General features: G+C 38.8%; 1 protein-coding gene across 6 annotated transcripts in view; it reads right to left on the minus strand.

Moving 5' to 3' along the window:
• Window positions 1-19775, minus strand: part of CPQ (carboxypeptidase Q) — a 475775-nt gene that overhangs the window by 334629 nt on the left and 121371 nt on the right. For all 6 annotated transcript variants that reach the window (XM_022584747.2, XM_022584750.2, XM_022584748.2 and 3 more), the window contains exon 4: window positions 86-293. In XM_022584747.2, the coding sequence (XP_022440455.1) occupies window positions 86-293 (208 nt within the window). The remainder of the gene's footprint in view (window positions 1-85; window positions 294-19775) is intronic.

The raw sequence follows: 19775 nt of genomic DNA on the forward strand, positions 1-19775 counted from the left end.
CTGGTTTGTTTTTGTTTCAAAAGGGCTTCTCTTTGATGGAAATCCCTGGTTTTTGAAAGCATTTCAAATGAACATAATGACCAACCTGTAGATGGAGAAGGAAGCCACCGATCGAATGAGGGATGCCAAAGCCCCCACTTTGGCAGCTTCCACCGCCCCCTGGACGCGGTATTGCACTGCCCTCGAGTAGTTGGTGTAAGGTTGATTGTAAACGACAATCTTCCCTCTTGCTTCTGGGGCCCTTCTCTGCAGTTCGTCGAAAGAGGTCACCACCAGAACTTCTGCTGTAATGCCTACAAATAAAAGTCATACAAGGTTAACATATGGTTTCCGATCAGCCAGGGTGAATTGGCACACAAAAGGTCACACGTGTTCTATCCACTACATCTGGCAAACTGGTTTGCAAAGATCAAAGTTTCAGAGCCATTTGCTATGGGAGAAAGATTCTGGGGGTTAGCTAGTTTCCCAAGAAAGAGAAAAGGCATTCAAAAAATATACGACTCATAAGGTTTTTCAACTCACTTGACCAGCTGCTATTAAATCACAAATTGCTTGAAAAGATGTCTTTTTTTGCCTCTTTCCCACAGAATGACAGCCATTATTTATTTTTAAAAATGCATTTTAGAAAGCTCCCCTTGGGTTTAAAGAAACATATTTATCTTTTCATAAAACTATTTTGATATGTTGCTAAACAACCTTCACTGACATCATACAAAGGATGGCAGTTTATAAAGAATGTTCTTCGAAGCCAACGATCTTCATAAATCCAACTTTTAACAAATGGTTAATGTAACCCTTCTCAAGAGCCACAAAAAGTCAGCTTGTTTTCTTTTCTTCCTTGTACCAAACCCTTTTAAAGAATGTGGAAACTTCCCATGCCTCTCGCTTTATAGTACATGTTCATCGCCAAACCTATCACTCTTCTTCAGATAAAAATTCTGAAGATGTTGTCTAATTGTCCTATAATCCTGTTGTCTCACTTAGAAAGATGTGGCATATTTCCTCATACCACAAGACTTGCCCAGATCTTCCTGATTAGGGAACAGGATTTCACAGCTTGCACGAAGTCATTCAAAAACTGCTAGACCACTGAAGATTCAATTTGATGGAGTAGTTAGTGTGACAAGAAAAAAAATATTTAGCAGCAAAGGCCAGACGCAGTAGCTAAACATAACGATCTAAAATCAAGTGTCAGGCACCTACTGTTTTATGGCTTTAGCCAGGCAGTCGTGAAATATGTCAGTAAAACCCAAGTATCAACATAGATTTGGCATACTTCTTTAATTTTGCAAACTAGAGAACTGGGTTCTTCTGGAAGCTTAACACATGTCATTAAAATAGTAACTGTTACTTGGAGAATCCTTTTAAAATGTACCGCAGATATGAGAGAATTCTTGCTTTCAATATGGACCCCATCACAATGGATTCTTTGGGCTGGCTCCTCTCCAACTTCCACCATCCGGACTGAATTTGTACTTTCACTTTAATGTGATTGACTACAGATCCATAAGCATGTCTCCACCAACATTCGGAACTCAGAATTTAATTTATAATCTAAAGAAAGCGATGTACAATTATGAAAAGTAAGGACGCCACTAGCTTTTTCACATGATAAATATGTGTAAAAATACAAATAAGGGTTCAGCTAGACAGACTTTGAGATTCATAACTTTCTGAAACCTGGAGTTACCTTGAAATTTGACTGGTGTTATTGTTGGCATAGCACAGGAATTTTGTTGATGGTTTTCAGCTGTTCCTAATGAATAACAGATTCAATGGTCCACCCAAGGGGTGTCCCAGCAACAGGGTAATTTTGGCATCTGGATTGGAGCCACTAGAAGTGAAGCCAAATTTCTAAAAGTTTTCATAGGCCACTGCACAATTAAAGTCATACAAGGGTAGAGCTTCACTATAGTGTGTGGTTCAAGTTCTTTTAACAAATGTGAGTGATGGAGTCCTAAGGAGCCAAAACCTAACCTAGACACCAGTTGCCAATGCAAAACACTAGTAGCAGCTATAGGTCAAAACCTATCACCGTGAACTTGGAAGAAGTGTTCAAATTAATGTTTTCCTGAAAGCTTAGCGTCATCTCTGATTCCTCTGTCTCCTTCATCCTCCAGATCTCATCAGTCCTCAAATACTGATAATCTTACCCCTTAAGTGTTGATTGAAAGCAGGTCCTCTACTCTACCACAGTAACACCCGCTCACATCAGGCCCTGGTTATCTCTCTGTTGGACTGCTATGAATTCCTCCTCCTCTACCCATCACCACCAGTGTCCCAGCCTCCAGCCCAACTCCCTCAAATTTAACTGCCACAAAGCTGCCAGGGTGAACAACTTGAACTGCTGAAAAGTCAGATGAGCCCATGTCACCATCCCCCTGCCCCCTGCCCCCTCTGCTGATTACCCGGCACTTCAACATACCAGTCAAAGCCTATCTATCTCTATAGACACAGGTTCCCTTTTATTTTAAATCCTATCAATACTAAACTTAAAAGTTCCCACTTGCACCACGCCAGTCCACTTCTCAGCATCTTTGTTCATGCTATGGTAACATCATGTCTTGTTGACCCCATTCTCCTAGCTCTGTCATGTGACTAACACCTATTTATCCCTCAGGATGCCATTTAAGAATCACTCCCTCCAACTCTACTCCATATTCTGTAATAACCTATACGGGAAAAGAATCTAAAAAAGAATGAATATATGCACATGTATAACTGACTCACTTTGCTGTACACCTGAAACTAACATAACATTGTAAATCAACTCTACTCCAATTAAAAAATAAAAATAAAAGAAATAGACAGAAAAAAAAAGAATCACTACTTTAGGGAGCATTCCCAAGGCCTCTGGCCTCTTGTCTCATCCCCCTCCCTCCACCTCCAGGAAGGCTGGTTCATGCACCACTCTCCTCTGGACTTTCAGAGGAAAGTTCATACCTGGGCACTAGACGATGAAACGGTTTATTTATGGCTCTCTCTACCACCTAAACTGTGAACTCCTCAGGGTTTGGGGCCATGTTCACTTTTGTTTGTATCTCCTGGGCCTAGCATGGTGCTTGGTATATGTGTAGGAAGTCAGTCAATAAACTTTCCTTAGATGGCACTGCTCCAAACAAGGGACCATTGACTGGGCCTAAAGCGTTTCCATAAAAGTGCAATTTACCTTTAAAGTTTGATAGCGCTTCTCCCGCAATAACTCAAGAGTCTGACTCTCTGACCACCCAGAGCACAGGTGCACCAGAATAACCAAGCCAAAAAGGTCCTGGGGCAGTCAGAATAGAAATATAAATTCCAAGTATGAAAACTCAGATACTTGAACATAAGAAAGCTCTTCTGCTCTTAGAGCCTAGTTACCCTTACTTTATAGAAAATTCTAAATCTAGTGCTTAAACCTATGAACTATAAGAGACAACAAATCAAAAAGAAGAGATAGGCTTGGAAGCTGATAGCAGTACCACAAAAAACAATGTCAGAGACAGGAACATGAAACATAACAAATACATACTTACAGACTTCTTTGCAATGTTGGAAATGTTCTCTATCTGGGCTAACACAGTAGCCATTAGACACATGTGGCTACCGAACACCTGAAATGTGACTAATGTGACTCAGAAACTGAATTTTTAACGTCATTTATTTTAATTAATTTATATTTAAATTTAAATAGCCATATGTATATAGTGGCTGCTATGTGGAACTCACAATCACTGCAGGTTCAGCCATTATGTAGGCAAGTAGGCAAAAGCATCTCTGCTGGCCCTGAGGGATTTGCAGAAGGTGAGAGGAGCAGGGAAGGGACTTTTCTGAGTAGCATCAGAAGAACAGGCCACTATAGAAAAAGATGCCATTGGCCCCACCTAAACTTACATCTATGTTATATTCTACTATTTTCTCTACCCTTCTCTATAAAAGAAGGACACATGCCCATCAACTGCCTTGTAAACTGCAGGGTCTCTCTTGGAACACAGTGACACTGGGCTTGCCCATGAGACTCACTCTGGCCAATGGAATGTGAATGACCAGTGTGTGTGGTCACAGCTGAGCAGGAACTTTAAGAGCCATTGCAAGTTTTGACTGTCGCTAAGAGCCCTTTATGTTTCAGCCACAAGAATGGCATGTTCCAGATGGGGGTTTCTCCTTCAGCCTGGATCCTGGAGTGAAAGAGATAACTGAGGCAGAAACAAAGGCACTACTGACTTTATATATATGTATACACACACACATATATATGTCATAGATGTACATATACATATATATATATACATACATATATATATATATATATATATATATATATGTATACACACATGACATAAATCTTAGTGGTTGCAAACCATAGAGATTGGGGGCTGTCTGTTATCCCTGCATTACCGAGGAAGAGCTGAGTAATGCAGGAGCCCTGAATTCAAAGTTTCTATCAGGGCATTCACAGTCTGCAAGATGACAGATAAGATATAGAATAAATATATTTAATAACTTAGGGAAGACTGTTCAGTGAAAATTACATAACTACTGTCTTCCTCCTATCACACATCAAAGTGATCAAATGATTAACACCAAACAGTAGGAAACAAACAAATCTGAAGAAGAATTGAGCAAGAGTCAGTGATTTAACACACGCAGACTAAATGACAAAGCATTTTAAATAGGAGATAAACCCTAGAGATCATTAAAATACAGTCCTGGCAGCTCAGTTAGCTAACCTACCTGATGTCACTTCTAAGGAAACAAGCAACCCTGTTGTATGTTAAATAATTCTATATACTTTTGATAGATTTCAATATTTCATATCTAAATGCATTTTCCCTCTAAATTCCGCCTTCAAAAACCAAGGGCAAAAATGATAGAAACTGGTGTTCTTATGTTTGTATCAAGTACAAAATAATGTTATTGTAGTGTTATATCAGAGAGATAAAATAACTCTGTGACAGCTTGGCATTCCAAAATGGGCTTTGTTTAAGCTATGTTTTGAAGTGTTAACTGTCCTATGCTCTTCTTAGAGAAGTAAAACTTGGGAAAAATACTGTAACCAAACAGAATTTCTGCCCTCAATAATAAGAAACCTGGCTCAGTTTCATGACTCAGTTTGACACAGCAATTTGCCTCCAAAAGAAGTTTCTAGAGACACGATGGAAATATCAGAACCATATGAATTACACAGGAAATCTTCCTGGATGCCATTTATTAAAGTCCATTGGCTGGAAGGACATAAACTCAACTATCAATGTCAATCCCATTACAATTACAATTCATATCCATCACCATACAGTTTAAGCAGGAGAGATTTAAGCACAAGGGCAGTAACCACATTTAACAGGTGAGAAAATATGAAGTTTCAGGAAGGTACAGGAAAGTTCAAATATCTTATCAAACTAGAGAGTGGCAGCCCTTGAATATGAATCTAGGTCAGATGGACTCCAAATCCATGCTCTTCTCAACCCATCCCACATAGCATCCCTCCTAATGAACTTAAGTCAGCATGTACTTGTGTGTTTTCTCGGACTCTCTCCTCAGGCAGCCAATAATCTTCCAAGGAGCCCAACATCCTGTCCTATTCCACAAATCCCTGGATTTAGAAAGTGGAAAGGAAAGGCAAAAATGTTTTGAGGGCTCACAAATCAATAAGTATCATTAATTTTTCAAATATTCAGAGATCTTGTGTTGCCTTCAAGATACCCAAAGTCACATATTCCCTGCTTCCTCTCCCCTATCCCTACCTGTTTTACAAATAACCCATCTTTCTATTCTCAGCCAAATATCTATTTGATTTAGCAAATAGTTGAATCAAACTAGACTCAACTTAAATAACTGACGTTAAGGTGGGAGAAGTGTATTTCCATTTTAAAAGAGATTTTCATCTACAATAATTTATGCATTCAAGAAATGTATTTGAGCCCTTCTGATACGCCAGGCCATTCCAAAGTGCTAAAGATACAGTCAATGATATAGTGATTTCACTAATGAAGATTACATTCTAATGGGGAGGACTGGTACCCAGCAAACATATTAATATATAATTACAACTTAATAAGTGAAATACATGATGCTCTAAAATTGGAATCCTTGGGATTTGATCTAGTCTGACAGGATCTTGAAAATCTAAGAAAAGGAAACACTGGGCTTCCCTGGTTGTGCAGTGGTTGAGAGTCCGCCTGCCGATGCAGGGGACACGGGTTCATGCCCTGGTCTGGGAAGATCCCACATGCCGCGGAGCGGCTAGGCCAGTGAGCCATGGCCACTGAGCCTGTGCGTCCGGAGCCTGTGCTCCACAACGGGAGAGGCCACAACAGTGAGGCCTGCATACTGCAAAAAAAAAAAAAAAAGAAAGAAAGCAAAGGAAACACTGAGTTAAGAAACTGACGAATGAGTAGACATTAGCTAAATGGAGCAGGAGTGGAAAGGGAGAAATAAAATATTCCAAGCTGATTAAATAACATACGCAAAAGTTCTGAAGTGAGATGAAGTCCAAGCACCTGAAAGAATACCAAGGTAGAGTGGTAGAGTGATACACGATGAAGATGGAGAGGTAGGGAGGAATCAGTTTAGGCAGGACCTTTAGGGCCACTTTAAGGAATTTGGGAATTTATCAATGAGCAGTTGGAAATAATTGAAATGTTTTAAGTGGGAGCAGTAATAATCCATCTTCTATTTTTCATCATATAGGACTCCATCCAAGGCGGCAATGGCCTTGTAAGTTTATGTTTCAGGCATTAAATCAGAACAAAAAAAGGTTGCTAACTGTCACAACTTATATTCAACAATATACTGGAAATCTTAACTAATGAAGCAAGACATGAAAAGATATCAAATGGCTAAGTTGGAAAGGAAAAAACAAATTGTCCTTACTTGAGAATGACATAATCATCTGTAGATAATCTGAGAAAATCTACAAAGAAAATATTAGAGAAATCAGCTATGCTGCTTACACAATATACACAAATCAAAAGAACGTATATACCAGGCAAACCCTGGTTTTTAAAATGTAACAGAGAAAATTATGTTATTATTAATGTCAACAGAAGTTAACTTTAAAAAACTAAAAATATCAGAGAACAAAGTATCCATTCTTGTGTCCATATTGAGAATGGAGGCCAAAAATAGCCAGGAATATCTCAACAACAACAACAAAACACAGAGAGGGCATGACCAGACAGTAAGACTTATGAAGAGCTTAAATACTGAAAGAAATGTAATATTACTACATGAAAAGAAAAATAAATAAATAGAAAAAATAGAGTCCAGAAATAGACCCACTCATCTATGAAAACTTGGTATATGATACAAGATGATATGGAATACAGCATTCCAAATCAGTGGGGAAATGATAACTTATTCAATGAACTATCCTAGAAAAATATAAAACTGCTCTCTACCTTCCAACATACAGAAAAATAAGTTATAAAGAGATCAACGACACTTTTCAAATTCAACATAATCTCTATCAAAATCCCAACAAAATGTTTTGCAGAAATAGAAAAATTCATTCTAAAATTCACATAGAACCTCAAGGGACTCCAAATAGCCTAAACGATATTTAAAAAGAAAAACAAAGCTGGAGAATTCATATATTCAGATTTCAAAACCATATTAGAAAGCCACTGTAATCAAAACAGTGTGGTACTGGCATAAAGCCAGACATATAGGCCAATGAAATAGAATAGAGAGCCCAGAAAAAAACCCTCGCATGTATGGTTAACTGATCTTTGACAAGTGTGCCAAGACAACTTCATCAACTGGTGTTGGGAAAACTAGATATCCACATGTAAAAGAGAAATTGGAAGTTTATCTTACACCATATATAAAAATTAACTCAAAATGGATTAAAGACCTAAATGTAGACATAAAACCATAAAACTCCTAGAAGAAAACATAGGGAGAAAGCTTGATTACATTGGACTTGGCAATGATTTCTAGGGTATGTTACTAAAAGGACAGGCAACAAAAGCAAAAATAGACAACAGGGACTACATCAAATTTATAAACTTCTGTGCATCAAAGGGCACAATCAACAGAGTGAAAAGACAACCTATAGAATGGGAGAAAATATTTGCAAATCATAACGGGTTAATATCCAGAATATATAAAAGACTCCTACAACTCAACAACAATAACACCAAAACATAAAATAACCTGATTACAAAATGGGGGAAGACCTGAATACACAAAAACCACCATGAGATATTACCTCACACCCATTAAGATGGGTACTATCACAAAAACAAAAGATAACAAGTGTTGGTGAGGATGTGGAGAAACTGGCACTCCCATTCACTGTTAGTGGGATTGTAAAATGGCACAACCAAAATAGAAAACATATCACCATTCCTCAAAAAATTAAAAACAGAACTACCATATGATCCATAAATCCCACATGTAGGTATATATTCAAAAGAATTGAAAGCGGGAATCTCAAAGAGATATTTGTACACTCATGTTCATAGGAGCACTATTCACAATAGTCAAGAGGTGGAAGCAACCCAAATATCCATTGATAGATGAATAGATAAACAAAGTATGGTATATACATACAATGGAATATTATTCAGCCTTAAAAAGGAAGAAAATCCTGTCTCATGCTACATGGATAAACCTTGGTACATTATGCTAAGTGAAATAAAACTATCCCCAAAAGTCAAATATCATAAGATTCCACTTATATAAGGTATATAAAATGATCAAATTCATAGAAACAGAAGGTAGAATGGTAGTTATCAGGGGCTGGGGGGAGGAGAAAAAGAGGAGTTATTGTTTAATGGGTTAGTTTTTCAGATTTGCAAGGTAAAAAAGTTCTGGATACCTGTTTCACAATAATGTGAATACACTTACCACTACTGAACTATACACTTAAAAATGCTTAAGGTAATAAATTGTACATTATATGTTTTTACCACAATAAAAATAGTTTTTGAAGAAACTATAGTAATATTTATGTCATCAGAGTAGGAAAGGAATTTTTTAAAAGACAAAAAATGGGGCTCCCCTGGTGGCGCAGTGGTTGAGAATCTGCCTGCCAATGCAGGGGACACGGGTTTGAGCCCTGGTCTGGGAGGATCCCACATGCCGCGGAGCAACTAAGCCCGTGCGCCACAACTACTGAGCCTGTGCATCTGGAGCTTGTGCTCCGCAACAAGAGAGGCTGCGACAGTGAGAGGCCCGTGCACCACGATGAAGAGTGGCCCCGGCTTGCAGCAACTAGAGAAAGTCCTCGTACAGAAACGAAGACCCAACACAACCAAAAATAAATAAATAAATTTATATTAAAAAAAAAAGACACAAAAAATGCAAACCACAATGAAAATTTTATTAAATTTGACTATAGTGAAATATAATAACATAAAAACTTCTGTTTGAAAAACACCTAGTAAACAAAGTAAAAGTGCCACAGACTTGGAGAATATATTTGCTCTTCATACAACTAATAGAGGATTAGTTTCCAAACTATATAAGGAACTCATGGAACTCTATAAGAAAAAACAAACAATCCAATAGAAAAATGGTCAACAAATATAAATAAGCAATGGGTATAGAAGTAGAAACCCAAAAGACCAGTAAACAAAAAGGCATTAAACCTCTAATTATTCCTCTAACGTATCAATATGGATTAGAAGGTCTCCTATGTGGGAAGCCAACAAGCTCTGTGCTTCCCACATAGGAGACCTTCCCCACTGGGGCATTCCTGATTACAGACTTTAATGGCCACAGCCTCTTTCTTTTGAATACATTTTTTTAATTGATAAAATTTATTTTTAGAGAAGTTTTAGGTTCACAGCAAAATTGAGGGTAAAATACAGAGAATTCCCATATACTCACTCCCCCTACACACGAATAACCTCCCCCACAATCAACATCCCACACCACAGTGGTACATTTGCTACAACTGATGAACCTACATTGACACATCATTATCACCCAAACCCACAGTTTACATTGGGGTTCACTCTTGGTGTTGTACATTCTATGGGCTTTGACAAATGTATAATGACATGTATCCACCATTATAGTATTGTACAGAATAACTGCCCTAAATATCCAATGTGCTCTGCCTATTCATCCAGAATGTCATATAGTTGGAATCATACAGTATTTAGTCTTTTTAGATTGGCTTCTCTCACTTAATAATATGCGTTTAAATCTCCTCCATGTCTTTTCATGACTTGATAGCTTTTTTTTTTCTTAGCACTGAATATGTGTAAGTAACATAGTTTATTTATCTACTTAAATACTGAAGAAAATCTTGGTTGATTGAGAGTTTGGGCAATTTTGAATAAAGCTACTACAAACATCTCTGTGCAGGTTTTTATGTGGACATAAGTTTTCCAATCCTTTGGGTAAATATCAACAGGTACAATGGTGGATCATATAGTAAGAGTATGTTTTAAGCCAGTGAGGACTGTAAGCCCCTGATGTCAGCAACTGTATATTACTCATTTCTATAGCAACAGCATCTGCACTGAACTGGCATATAGCAGGTGTTCAATAAAAGTTTATTCAGTGAATAAAAGAATGATAGAGGTTCAAAAATCATTTATTGAAATAAGTTATATATTGAGGGCAAAATTTAGATAAATGCAAATAACTAGATTCAGATTAGTATATTTATTCATTAGCCCTTAGATAGCCCTAAAAACTAATCTTACCAAAGCGAATAGACTACTTCCTTCAATGGAGCCTGAATGTCTTAACTTGGAATGAAAACTCCCCGCGAGCATGTATCCATCCAGAGGCCCTTCACAGTTTTGTGCCAAAAGCCTTTGGCCTTCCAGTTTCTAGTCTTTCTAGTGAAAAATCTGTTGTTTCCAAAATAATCGGGGGTGGGGGGTGGGGAAAGGCACTTTGTTGCATTTGCAGCACTCACAATCCCTAATCCAAGTGATAATGAGTCCCTGTATTCCACGGAGGGCGGTCAGGGAGAGCTTAAGGAAACAAATAGATTGATTTGTTTAAAAACATCAAAGGCTAACATAAATGAAATTGAGTTTATTGATGGTCTCACCCATGCTTTAGGTAAGTAGACAGAATAATGACCAAAATGTGTTACTCATTCAAGAAGTGCTTAAGAGAAAATAAAAAATAAACAGAAGACATTTCTGGTGACAGTCTGGTAGCCTGAGTTCCTCACCTAATTCCTACCTGTGCTTTGGGATTGGCTCCTCCTTCTAGAAACGAATACATCAGTTCACAGATGTCCTGATCTGTGAGTAAAATGACAGCCTGGCATCGAGAAATGTCATGTTATCTGAACACAGTCACCTGGACAAGTACTGTTCTCTCACCTTGGCAAGGTTATCAGAGTGCGCAGCCCCCGAGTTCTCCATGCCCCTATGACTCAGTGGTCAGCGTGCTAATCTCTGTTAGAGCTCCCAGGCCTTGCCCCCTTCCAGCCTTAGCTTATTCTCTCCTTCCCACCAGAGATGCCTAGAATATTTTGACTAGATAAAAGAATGGTTGAGCTACAACTGAGATTCAACTTGTAAAGCAGTAAAAGTTATGTTGAGGTTGGAGCCAAATTCTAGGAGGCCTCCACCTGCCACCAACACTGAAGTGTTTGTACTTCTTCTTGTCTTCCTTGTGGGGAAGGGGGCAACACTGGAGGTTTCTGAGTAGGGGATGAACAAAATGAAATCACCGTTTATTTTATAACCACATGCTTCTGACCTAATCTACAGTACCAAGCACAGCACCAAAATCACAGGAAGAAGTCTCTCAGTCTGAGTGAGGACCCAAATCACTGTCAACCTAGACGACAAATATTTTAGCTTTCTTGAAAACGGGTGTGTTGGGTTTTTTTTAATAAAGAGAAGCAATAACATATGGCCAGAGAACCAGACATCTGCTCAGCTTGAGCGGACAATCTTGATGGGGACTCAGCATTTTCTAAGAACAACCTCTTATTTGTCTCTTGGCTGGTCTAGTAGCAATGCCGTCCTTTCCTCTTATGTGACTGGTGTGCACCAGCACTTAAGGGTTTTACAAAAGATCAAGAAAACCTATTCCTGTCTCAAAGACTCCATTACCTAAGGGTCTCTTCTAACCATTCCTGTCATTCCTCGACCTCGACAATACTATTCCAGTTTTAGATTCGCACCTGAGATGTTCAAAACAGTCTGGCTACGAGCAAAGATATTACCTCCCAATCACTAACATTTCAATCCTTCCAGTAATATTTTACAGCAATTACTTTCAAACAGGGAAGTTCTTTATTATGCATGAGGTGAGAGACACAGACTAGCCACATTTTGTTCAATAAACAGCTATAAATTAATACATGCTGTTCGATGAATAGGCACATCATTTTTGAAGGTGCTTTCAATCCTTTTAAAAATTAATGTAAATTTAAATGTAATTAGACGAATGGCTGAGAAAACATATTTGCTATGGCACATAACCCAGGAAGGATGCCAAACCATCTTGAAAGCACGCAAAGCTCTGAGAAGTTATGGTGCAGCCTTTATTTTTCTGGAGGTAGGGGAGGGTGTGAACAGGAAAATACCTGTGCAAGAAAGCTATACTGGCATAAAATATTGCTCCTAAATGCAAATACGGCCAGCTCTCCATATTCACGGGTTCTACATCTGTAGACTCAACGAACCGCAGATCAAAAATATTAAAAAAAAAAAAGGGCAGAAAGTTCCAAAAGGCAAACCATGAATTTGCCATGTGCTGAAAACTATTTACATAGCATTTACATTGTATTGGGTATAAGAAGCAATACAGAGATCATTTAAAGTATATGGGAGGATGTGTGTAGGTTATATGCAAACACCATGCCATTTTATTAAACGCACTTGACCACCCCAAATTTTTATATTTGCTGGGCATCCCGGAACCAATCCTTCACAGATACCAAGGGACAACTGTATTGCTATATTAGAATACTGAAAATAACTCATTTAGTAAAAATGTAATATTTCTCTCTGAGTACTCCAAAGAGAATTGCCTCATAAGAGTATATAATCGTATATGAAAACAATAATCTACAAAGAAAAGGAATTATTGAGTTAATATCCTAACTATCAGAGTCACTAATGTGGATTTCAAAATAAAGCCCATAAACAAATATGTGGTTTCTATCCAAGTTCCTCTTTCCTTCCACTTCCCCCAATTTATATAGTCACTCATGGGAAACACCGATTTATGTAAAGCAAATAAGCACAAGTACTGGATTAATTTCCCCAATATTTTCACATCCTAACCAAAAACACATTTGGATAAATATCTATAAGTGCCACAAGAAGTTAGTGGCCCTTGGCATATCTCAAAAGTTAAGCCAACAAGTCAGCAAATTATTTTAAATTACTTACCAAGATTAGAACATAGGTTTAAATCACCTTGAAATAGAAATTCACTTATTAAAAATGACAGGGGACCTTCAAGTTGGCAGAGGAGTAAGACATGGAGATCGCCTTCCTCCTGACAAATACATCAAGAATACATCTACATGTGGAACAACTCCTACAGAACACCTACTGAATGCTGGCAGAAGACCTCAGACCTCCCAAAAGGCAAGAAACTCCCCACGTACGTGGGTAGGGCAAAAGAAAAAAGAAAAAACAGAGACAAAAGAATAGGGACGGGACCTGCCCCTCTGGGATGGAGCTGTGAAGGAGGAAAAGTTTCCACACACTAGGAAGCCCCTTCACTGGCAGAGACAGGGGGTGGGGGGAGGGAAAGCAGCTTCAGAGCCACGGAGGAGAGCACAGCAACAGGGGTGCAGAGGGCAAAGCGGAGAGATTCCCACACACAGCGTCAGTGCCGACCAGCACTCACTAGCCTGAGACACTGGTCTGCTCACCTGCCAGGGTGGGCGGGGGCTGGGAGCTGAGGCTTGGGCTTCAGAGGTCAGACCCCAGGGAGAGGACTGGGGTTGGCTGCATGAACACAGCCTGAAGGGGGCTAGTGCGCCACACCTAGACAAGAGGGAGTCCGGGAAAAAGTCTGGACCTGCCTAAGAGACAAGAGACCATTGTTTTGGGGTGCACGAGGAGAGGGGATTCCTTCTCTGTGTGCCCACAAAAGGCAGAGCACTGTCTAAGCAAGCTCCAGAGACAGGCATGAGCCACGGCTATCAGCTCAGACCCCAGAGACGGGCATGAAATGCTAATACTGCTGCTGCTGCCACCAAGAATCCTGTGCGCAAGCACAGGTCACGACCCACACACCACCCTCCCCCTGGGAGCCTGTGCAGCCCACCACTGCCAGGGTCCCGAGATCCAGGGACAACTTCAGCGCACCTCAGACTCTTGCAATGTCACGCCAGCCTCTGATGCTGCAGGCTGTCCCTGCATTCCAATCATGACTACCTTACCCCTCCCTCCCCCTGGCCTGAGAGACCAACAGAGCCCTAATCAGCCACGGCTTTAACCACCTCCTGTCTGGGCGGGAACAGATGCCCGAGGGCAACCTACACGCAGAGGCAGGGCCAACCCAAAGCTGAGCCCCAGGAGCTGTGCAAACAAAGAAGAGAAAGGGAAATTTCTCTGTGCAGCCTCAGGAGCAGCAGATTAAACCCCCACAATCAACGTGATGAACCCTGCGTCTGTGAATACCTGAATAGACAATGAATGTTCCGAAAATTGAGACAGTAGACTTTGGGAGAAACTGTAGACCTGTGATTTGCTATCTGTGACTAATTTGCTTCTTATTTTTATGTTTATCTTAGTTTAGTTTTTAGTGCTTCTTATCATTGGTGGATTTGTTTGATTTCGGTGCTCTCTCTTTTTTTAAATTATTTTTTACTTTATTATTTTTTCATTATTTATTTAATTTTATTTTTTCTTCCTTTTTTTCCTCACTTTTCTTCTCAGCTGTGTGGCTGACAGGGTTTTGGTGCTCCAACCAGGTGAGAGGCCTGAGCCTCTGAGGTGGGACAGCCGACTTCAGGACGTTAGACCATGAGACCTCCTAGCCCCATGTAATATCAATCAGCAAGAGCTCTCCCAGAGATCTCCGTCTCAACACTAAGACCCAGCTCCACTCAACGACCAACAAGCTCCAACACTGGACACCCCGTGCCAAACAACTAGCAAAACAGGAACACAACCCCACCCATTAGCAGAGAGGCTGCCTAAAATCATACTAAGTTCACAGACACATATACTAAGTTCAAAACACACCACCAGATGTGGCCCTGCCTACCAGAAAGACAAGATGCAGTCCCACACACCAGAATACAGGCACCAGTCCCCTCCACCATGAAGCCTACACAAGCCACTGAAACAACCTCATCCACTGGGGGCAGACACCAAAAACAACAGGAACTACAAACCTGTACCCTATGAAGTGGAGACCCCAAACACAGTAAGTAAAGCAAAATGAGAAGACAGAGAAATACACAGTAGATGAAGGAGCAAGGTAAAAACCCACCAGACCAAACAAATGAAGAGGAAATACGTAGTCTACCTGAAAAAGAATTCAGAGTAATGATAATAAAGATGATCCAAAATCTTGGAAATAAAATGGAGAAAACACATGAAACATTTAACAAGGACTGAGAAGAACTAAAGAGCAAACAAACAATGATGAACAACACAATAAATGAAATGAAAAATTCTCTAGAAGGAATCAATAGCAGAATAACTGAGGCAGAAGAACGGATAAGTGAGCTGGAAGATAAAATACTGGAAATAACTGCACATGGCAGAATAAAGAAAAAAGAATAAAAGAATTGAGGACAGTCTCTGGGACAACATTAAGCACACCAACATTCGAAATATAGGGGTCCCGAAAGAAGAAGAGAAAAAGAAAGGGTCTGAGAAAATATTTGAAGAGATTATAGTTGAAAACTTCCCTAACATGGGAAAGGAAATAGTCATCCAAGTCCAGTAAGTGTAAAGAATCCCATACAGGATAAATCCAAGGAGAAACACACCAGGACAAATATTAAGCAAACTATCAAAAATTAAATATAAAGAAAAAATATTAAAAGCAGCAAGGGAAAAGCAACAAATGACATACAAAGGAATCCCCATAAGGTTATCAGCTGATCTTTCAGCAGAAACTCTGCAAGCCAGAACGGAGTGGCAGGGCATATTTAAAGTGATGAAAGGGTAAAATCTACAACCAAGATTGCTCTACGCAGCAAGGATCTCATTCAGATTCGACAGGGAAATTAAAACCTTTACAGACAAGCAAAAGCTAAGAGAATTCAGCAACACCAAACCAGCTTTACAATAAATGCTAAAGGAACTTCTCTGGGCAGGAAACACAAGAGAAGGAAAAGACCTACAATAATAAACCCAAAACAATTAAGAAAATGGTAATAGGAACACACATATCGATAACTACCTTAAATGTAAATGGAATAAATGCTCCGACCAAAAGACACAGATTGCCTGTATGGATACAAAAACAAGACCCATATATAAGTGGTCTGTAAGAAACTCACTTCAGACCTAGAGACACATACAGACTGAAAGTGAGGGGATGGAAAAACATATTCCATGCAAATGAAAATCAAAAGAAAGCTGCAGGAGCAATTCTCGTATCAGACACAATAGACTTTAAAATAAAGACTCTTACAAGAGACAAAGAAGGACACTACATAATGATTAAGGGATCAATCCAAGAGGAAGATATAACAATTGTAAATATTTATGCACCCAACATAGGAGCACCTCAATACATAAGACAAATGCTAACAGCCATAAAACGGGAAATTGACACTAACATTACTAAAGTAGGAGACTTTAACACCCCACTTTCACCAATGGACAGAGCTTCCAAAATGAAAATAAATAAGGAAACACAAGCTTTAAATGACACAATAGACTTGATGGACTTAACTGATATTTATAGGACATTCCATCTGAAAACAACAGAATACACATTTTTCTCAAGTGCTCATGGAACATTCTCCAGGATAGATCATATCTTGGGTCACACATCAAGCCTCGGGAAACTTTAAAAAATTGAAATCGTATCAAGTATCTTTTCCAACCACACGCTATGAGACTAGATATCAATTACAGGGAAAAATCTGTAAAAAATACAAACACATGGAGGCTAAACAATACACTACTAAATAACCAAGAGATCAATGAAGAAATCAAAGAGGAAATGAAAAAATAGAAACAAATGACAATGAAAACAGGACGACTCAAAACCTATGGGATGCAGCAAAAGCAGTTCTAAAACGGAAGATTTTAGCAATACAATCCTACCTCAGGAACAAGAAAAATCTCAAAAATACAACCTAACCTTACACCTAAAGCAACTAGAGGAAGAAGAACAAAAAAAACCTCAAAGTTAGCAGAAGGAAAGAAATCATAAAGATCAGATCAGAAATAAATGAAATGATAGCAAAGATCAATAAAACTAAAAGCTGGTTCTTTGAGAAGATAAACAAACGGATAAACTGTTAGCCAGACTCATCAAGAAAAAAAAGGGAGAAGACAAATCAACAGAGTTAGAAATGAAAAAGGGGAAGTAACAACTGACACTGCAGAAATACAACGGATCATGAGAGGTTACTACAGGCAACTGTATGCCAAAAAAAATGGACAACCTGGAAGAAATGGACACATTTTTAGAGAGGCACAACCTTCCGAGACTGAATCAGGAACAAACAGAAAACATAAACAGAACAAGCACAAGCACTGATGTTGAGACTGTGATTAAAAATCTTCCAACAAAAAAAGCCCAGGACCAGATGGCTTCACAGGAGAATTCTATCAAACATTTAGAGAACAGATAACACCTATCCTTCTCAAACTCTTCCAAAATATAGCAGAGGGAGGAACACTCCCAAATTCATTCTACAAGGCCACCATCACCCTGATACCAAAACTAAAGATGTCACAAAGAAAGAAAACTACAGGCCAATATCACTGATGAACATAGATGCAAAAATCCTCAACAAACTACTAGCAAAAAGAATCCAACAGCACAGTAAAGGATCATACAACATAAGCAAGTGGGGTTTATCCCAGGAATGCAAGGATTCTTTAATATACACAAATCAATCAATGTGATACACCATATTAACAAATTAAAGGATAAAGAGCATATGATCATCTCAATAGATGCAGAAAAAGCTTTTGACAAAATTCAAAACCCATTTATGATAAAAACTCTCCAGAAAGTGGGCATAGAGGGAACCTACCTCAACATAATAAAGGTCATATATGACAAACCCACAGCCAACATCATTCTCAATGGTGAAAAACTGAATCCATTTCCTCTGAGATCAGGAACACGACAAGGTTGCCCACTCTCACCGCTATTTTTCAACATAGTTTTGGAAGTTTTAGCCATGGCAATCAGAGAAGCAAAAGAAAAAAAAGGAATCCACATCAGAAAAGAAAAAGTAAAACTGTCACTGTTTGCAGATGACATGATACTATACATAGAGACTCCTAAAGAGGCTACCAGAAAACTACTAAAGCTAATCAATGAATCTGGTAAAGTAGCAGGATACAAAATTAATGCACAGAAATCTCTGGCATTCCTATACACTAATGCCGAAAAATCTGAAAGAGAAATTAAGGAAACACTCCCATTTACCCATGCAACAAAAAGAATAAAATACCTAGGAATAAAACTACCTAAGAAGACGAAAGACCTGTATGCAGAAAAGTGATGAAAGAGATTAAATATGATACAAACAGATGGAGAGATATACAATGTTCTTGTATTGGAAGAATCAACATTGTGAAAATGACTATACTACCCAAAGCCATCTACAGATTCAATGCAATCCCTATCAAACTACCACAGGCATTTTTCACAGAACTAGAACAAAAAATTTCACAATTTGTATGGAAACACAAAAGACTCCGAATAGCCAAAGCAATCTTGAGAAAGAAAAACAGAGCTGGAGGAATCAGGCTCCTGGACTTCAGACTATACTACAAAGCTACAGTAATCAAGACAGTATGGTAATGGCACAAAAACAGAAATACAGATCAATGCAACAGGGTAGAAAGTCCAGAGATAAGCCACACACATATGGTCACCCTATCTTTGATAAAGGAGGCAAGAATATATAATGGAGAAAAGACAGCCTCCTCAATAAGTGGTGCTGGGAAAACTGGACAGCTACGTGTAAAAGAATGAAATTAGAACACTTTCTAACACCATACACAAAAATAAACTCAAAATGGATTAAAGACCTCAATGTAAGGCCAGACACTATAAAACTCTTAGAGGAAAACATAGGCAGAACACTGTATGACATAAATCACAGCAAGACTCTTTTTGACCCACCTCATAGAGAAATGGAAATACAACAAAAATAAACAAATGGGAGCTAATGAAACTTAAAAGCTTTTGCACAGCAAAGGAAATCAAAAGCAAGATGAAAAGACAACCCTCAGAATGGGAGAAAATATTTGCAAATGAAGCAACTGACAAAGGATTAATCTGCAAAATATAAGCAGCTCATGCAGCTCAACATCAAAAACACAAACAACCGAACCCAAAAATGGGCAAAGACCTAAATAGACATTTCTCCAAAGAAGATATACAGATTGCCAATAAACACATCAAAGGATGCTCAACATCACTAATCATTACAGAAATGCAAATCCAAACCACAATGAGGTATCACCTCACACAGCTCAGAATGGCCATCATCAAAATATCTACAAACAATAAATGCTGGGTGTGGAGAAAAGGGAACCCTCTTGCACTGTTGGTGGGAACATACATTAATACACCCACTATGGAGGTTCCTTAAAAAACTAAGAATAGAACTACCATCTAACCCAGCAATACCACTACTGGGCATATACCCTGAGAAAACCATAATTCAAAAAGAGACAGGTACCACA

The sequence above is a fragment of the Delphinapterus leucas genome, chromosome 17, assembly GCF_059928025.1.
Source record: "Delphinapterus leucas isolate spDelLeu-1000000601 "Yukka" chromosome 17, BTC_Dleu_Yukka2, whole genome shotgun sequence".
Taxonomy (NCBI): Eukaryota; Metazoa; Chordata; class Mammalia; order Artiodactyla; family Monodontidae; genus Delphinapterus; species Delphinapterus leucas.